Source organism: Loa loa (genome assembly GCF_000183805.2).
Source record: "Loa loa unplaced genomic scaffold supercont3.64, whole genome shotgun sequence".
Taxonomy (NCBI): Eukaryota; Metazoa; Nematoda; class Chromadorea; order Rhabditida; family Onchocercidae; genus Loa; species Loa loa.
Window position 1 is genome coordinate 6,429 of NW_018108244.1, and position 6,282 is coordinate 12,710.

Consider the following 6,282-nt stretch of genomic DNA (forward strand, 5'->3'; position numbering starts at 1 on the left):
CCATCATATGCATACTTTATGCAATTTCTCTTTTGCCAACTAAATGCAATATCATTTTTTCAAATCGAAATCTAAAAAAAAAAAAAAATGATAAGTGGACCAAATAACGAAATGTAACTAATTGAAACTTAAAATAAATGTGGATGAATAGACCAATTTATACTATCATTAATTATATATTACAATTTATATGATACTCATTTCGGTATTTCTATTACTAAGTTTATGAAATTATCACAGCAATATTCACAGAATATCCATGCTATCAGGCCTATTGTGATAGTTTAGAAAGTTCTTTCTAGTTCCAGATAAGCGTCATTGCCGGAAGTTTACCGAATTTTAAAACATCCCAATTTCAAAAACCGTATCATTCTATTCTTACGACGTCCAATTAGTCAAACTATTTTGCTCAAATCATTCATCATATATAATAATATATATATAATAACAAATTTCCATTCATTTTTCAACTTTTACCTTGTCTCATCAATCTTTTCATCACTTACATTTGTCATCAATACATGAAGCTGCTTCATTATATCTAGGAACCATCCTCCATATATAAGTATTTAGTCATTCCTATGTTAAAACAGTTTAATTTAAACCAATTAATATAGTAAACCATTTAATCAAGATTAATTAATACAACAATATTTACAACTGCATAGAACATATAACTGCATATTCATATGCCACAAATATTGTTTGTCCCCTGTCCTCTTGTCCTCTCCTCGTCCCATTATTATCATCTTCCTGTTATATTATTCAAACCCAATCATCAACTGAGAAATCCTTGTTAATGTGAAGGTTATTTCTACACATATGCCACAAATGTAAAATATGTAATATCAAAAATTTGATATTTTACAACAAACTATTTGCTTTCATTCAATCTTTCAACTTTTCTAAGTTTATTTCTAGTAAAATATGTAATATCAAAAATTAAATATTTTTAATCTTTCTCAAAGACAAAAAAAAAAAGAGACGGAAAAAAAAGCGACAGAAATTTACGAACATAAAATTAATCGTCTTTTTTCTTCCTCTTCTCATTTCTCTTTACTAATACATTATCTTCTTTTATTCTTTATTTAGTATGGAATAAATTATTTGAAAACTTTTTCTTTTCTTTTTTTTTGTAAATCCGTTTTTTTTTAATTTTATGAAATTTTTATTTTCGAAACATTAATTTATAGTTGGTTAGTTTATGCAATGTAATATCACTAATTGTATCACTCTGAAATATGTTTCATTTAATCTCTGATCTATCATAATTATTTCATTTCACTTTTTTTTTCTTTCTTTCTTACACAATCATCCCAATTTAATTTATATATCAAATTTGGAATTGCATAATTTCATTTATTATATTTGGTTTCCAGCATTTTCCTCCTTTTTTTTCCCCTGAAAATAGGGTAAAAAATGAAATTGAACAAAAAAAAAAAGAAAAAAAACAATAATTTTGCTTCCTTAATGAAATAGCTAACAATCAAAATTGATAAATAACATATAACACGTAACATGCAACACGTGACACGTAATACGTGATACGTAAACTGTTAGGTACCTTTAGTACTTTTTTTTCCTTTGTTTCAAGAATTAATTGGTAATGCAATAAATTTTCAAAGCAAACAAATAATAATTTTAATAAATTTCTGCATTAATGCAAAAATACAAAATGGAATTTAATTGTTGCATTCATCTTGTTTGTATTTGTTTAATATCTGATATCTTTAATGTTTGATAAGGAAAGAAATGTTACGTCATTTATGGATAAATTTCCTAATTTGTTAAACTGTTTTAATCCTGATAACATCCTTGATTTATTTCTTCTCATTCAAAATTCATCCATTTTATTTCATGATGTTCGAAAATTCTCATATCTCTATCGTTTGCACAATTTTTGTTTTGTTTTAAATGATGAGATAAGGTCAGAGGTTGCAGAACTATCGAAACTACTACTGTCTACATTTATGCTGTGATGTTTATTGGTGATAATGCTATTGGTGTCAGCGGTGATGATGGTGATGGTTGGTACCCATCACAGGCTGGTGCCTATTGGTTTGGCCTTCTTTTCCTCCACCTCCTCCTCCACCTCCTCCTCTTCCTCCCCATTCATTTCCTCCTGCTCTTACTTTCGCTTCATCTTTTCGAGATTATTTCCTCGCGACCTCACTGATGAATCGGTTATTGTGCAGGAAATCATCATTACATATTAGATAGAAACACAACACATACACACACACACACACACACACACACACACACACACATACATACACATACACATATATATATATACATAGAACCATCCGCATATTGTGGGTGACATTTGGTGACAACAGTTCAACAGAGTTCATTCTGGTGTATATCGTCACCCCCAACTTGCTGAAGAACCGCCTACCTCCCCCTTATCCAGCCACCCGTCCCAACCTGTTGAAGCCGGTTGAATCGAGTCGTCCTCCAACTGCACCATCCTATTCTTACCTATAACCTGATGGTCAAATCTTCCCTTCCTTCACCTGAAATGTTCCTTCTTCTACAATTGTATTACCCTTTTCCTCCATCCCCCTTCCTAATATAGACATTATTTCACCCCAACTTCTAAATTTCTCGAATCTTCCATCCCTCTTTCCCCGCTACTTTGGATTTTCGCTAATTCTGCTTTAATTGGGTGTTATTGTTTTTGTTGCTTTTTTTTTTCTAGCTTTCATAACAATCTGCAGTCTTCATTCATCCAGAATCCCTGCTAGGTATATCAACTTTTTCCTCTGAGAGTTCCTAATGCAGAAGGTTTGCCTCGTACAGAGAAACGGGGAAAGATTATGCATCTACGATTGATAAGATTATATCTTCTTATCACAATGAACTTACATGAAACGATACCTTTCCACCTTTTTTTTACTCTTTTCTTTTTCTTTCATTTAAAAATGACCGCAATCATAAAATTTTTTTTCCTGCCATAGAATTCATTTTTTTGAATATCTAAAAAAACTTTCAGAATATTTGACAAATTTTAATTTTAAGGCTTTTTTCCCTCTTTTTTTCACTCACTTTTCCCTCCCTTTCTCTCCTTCTCTCTCCCTCTCTCTCTTTCTCTTTCTCGGTGTACCTTGATGTTTAAAGTTTACAAATGAGTAAATGTAAAAATTTCGTCCTTTTAAATTTTTGTTGAAACCTTTTTTCCATCCATTTTTTGAAGAAAATTTCTCTTTCTTTCTTTTTTTTCTTGTTTAATTTTCCAAATATTTGAATTCGTTTTAAATGCTATGTTTTTCAAAGTTTTCTTTTGTGCGACATTTTTTAAAATTTTTCAAATGAAAATTTGAATTTCTCTTTTGAGCAAACATTCCTAAGTTATATCCAAAAACTCGAAAAATGAAACATATCATTTAATAAATCATTAGGAAACAATTATGGTGATGATTTGATGTTCCGGAAAAAACTGTAACCAAAATTTTCCGGTAATAAATTAGCAGAGTGAAAATAATGAACATTTTTTTTTCTTTTTTTAAAATGTTACCATTGATAAGCCTGTTTAGAAAAAGTTCAACAAGTTTAAACAGTTGAAAACTTTTCTGAATACGAGTAAAACAATGATTAATTTTATAGCATGAAAATATTTTATAAATTTTAAGAACTTAATTAACATATTATGCTTGTTTAATTAACATAAGTTATTCTTTATTAACATAATATGTAAATTGATGAAAATGCATTGAAATATTATGTAAATTGTGATTATAAGATTGCTAATTAAATAAATTATAAATTATGTAAATTAAACTAAGCTTAATATATCTTCTGTATAGTTATATAACTTATCTGTTAACCTATCCCCCCCACTTATTTTCTATATTTAATCATCCATGCCAAAAATGATCGGTACAAGTTTGCGGAAATTGTTTGAATTTGTTGTGCAAATAATATATTCATTAGATTCATTCTGTATACACAACGGAACTCGGGAGGAAGGGATAGGCGGTACCGATCTAACCAGGAGAGGTCAACTCCGCCGACTGGCACCGCTTCGGGGAGGAAGTCCATCATCATCATCATCATCATCACTTGATGTACCATTTGCTGTTATTCCTGTTCTTTGTTTTTTTTTTTTTTCTTGAATCATACTTCTTCTGATAAAAATAACAAACTTTACTCATTTTTTGTTTCTAGTTTTTTTTTTTTTGTTTTTAAAATTTTTGTTTGACCTGTTAAATGAAATAAATACCTTTCTATCTGATTCCTGATCTCTTATCAAGGAACAGTTATTTTTCTTTCTAATTTCCTCTTCTTTTCATTCCATAAATACATTTTATATATTAAATATCATTCCATTAATTTATACATAGATATTATTGTAATGAAACATTGAAAGATTGAATCAATTAACATTCCTTTCATTGCATATTAATTTCTTATCAATTATTTCATTCCAGTTAACAAACTATGATATGTTTATCAGATAATTATTCATCATTCATACGAAATGTATGAATGATAAATAATGTCATCATCTAAATGAGAAGCAGAGCAATATGGGACGAATTATTCAATCATCCATCAAAGCTGATCTTATCATTTCCATTTTGTTACAGAGCATTTGTTTACAATTGATAATAAATTTGAAAATTGGAATTTTGTTTGTATGTAAAGAAAGAATAACGATAAAAGAAAAAAAATAAAATAAAAAAATGATTATATTGTATTGCTATCTTATCATTAAAATATTCTTTTTTTCTTCATCATCCATAATATAGTTATAACTTTTCCTTACTTATTCCTTCTCAGTCTTGGTATTAATTTTTCAATTTATCAATTCTTTTAGGATTATCAATTATGCCAAAAAGTTATACACAATTATCAGTCATACATTGATAATTTGATAAGTTTTCCTATCATAATTTAATATTTTCAAATTAATTACCTTATAACATCAAATATTACATTTTAATTCATTTCCCCAATCATTTAACATCTCACCTTGTTAACTATAACTGTTAAAAGTATATCTTGTTGCAATATGACATATGATAATATTGATAGTTAACTTTTAAACAAATTCCAATTAATATATCGGTTAATAAATGTATCAGTAATTCTAAACTATCGAATTACTAAGAAAAATATGCAAAAATTACTGAGATAAATTTGTCAAAAGTTATTCAAATAAAATTATTATGCAAATATAAGCACATAGTGAAAATCTTTCTTTTAAATTTTTTGTTGATATAACTATACACATTATCACTGCTCTTATCAATTATAATCATCCTAATAGTACTAGTATTAGTGTGCTGTAATCACTATCATCATTGTCACAAATTATCACCTTTTGCTGTTCATGGGAAGTTTGAGTTATTGGTAAATGTCACAAGGCTGTTTCAAATTAACAAACCAGTTTCATCCATCCTTTTTTTTCCCTTTCTTTTTCTCCTTTAATTAAATTCAAATTAGAACCAAAAAGGAAAAAAAAATTAAACTATTGGATGCTTTGTGGGAAAGAAAATAAAATAAAAAGATTATAAGGAATACAATTTATAAAATCATTGATTAAAAAGGAAAAAAACAATTTTAATGAAAAAAGTGATCCTTCTCGTCTGTTTCTCTCTACCTCTCTCTCCCTCTCTCCCACTTACTCTCCATTTCTCTCCTTTTCTCTTCTTTTTAAAATAATTTAAAATGTGAGATTTTGAAGAATGAAAAGCAAGAGAAAGCGAATAACTTAAATAAGCTTTCATTGGTTTTTGACTAAAAAAAAGATCCAACAAAAAATCTTTTCTCTCTCAATTGGCTTATTTATCATATGATAATACCTTATCTCTAGGGTTGTTTTCATAAAAATATTTTTTAATAACCAAAAGAAAAGAAAACTAATTGGTTTGTTTCAATACAAACATTTTAAAGCATTATTTTAATAATTGATAAGATTGATTTGATAATTAATTGATTGATGCTATTGATTAGAATTTCATTAAAATTTTGAAAATATTATAATCAAATTCCCATTTAATTTCATGTTTCATCACGATAATAAATGCATGATTTAGCATGAATGTAAGGAAGCTGGTGGAAACTTTTAAAAACGTTTAAATTTCAATTTTTTCGTAGTTTTTTGGATTTATTTTGCTTCAGATATTTGCCCATCTTATGATCAAAATATGATATCATCTTATCAATGCGCGGGAACTTGCAGTGTTATTTTTCGGATAATTCATTTCACACATATCATCACTTCTTTGAAATGATTGTTTGAAGTGCAAAAATATAAATATAAATAAATAAATG

General features: G+C 27.8%; 1 protein-coding gene across 1 annotated transcript; it reads left to right on the forward strand.

Moving 5' to 3' along the window:
- Positions 1 to 3,875: 3,875 nt before the first annotated feature.
- On the forward strand, positions 3,876 to 4,118 carry LOAG_11700 (hypothetical protein; the record flags this gene model as incomplete). The annotated part of the gene is made up of 1 exon (XM_003147218.2): positions 3,876 to 4,118. One exon carries the CDS (start codon positions 3,876 to 3,878, stop codon positions 4,116 to 4,118), a length of 243 nt encoding a protein of 80 aa, XP_003147266.2.
- Positions 4,119 to 6,282: the final 2,164 nt, after the last annotated feature.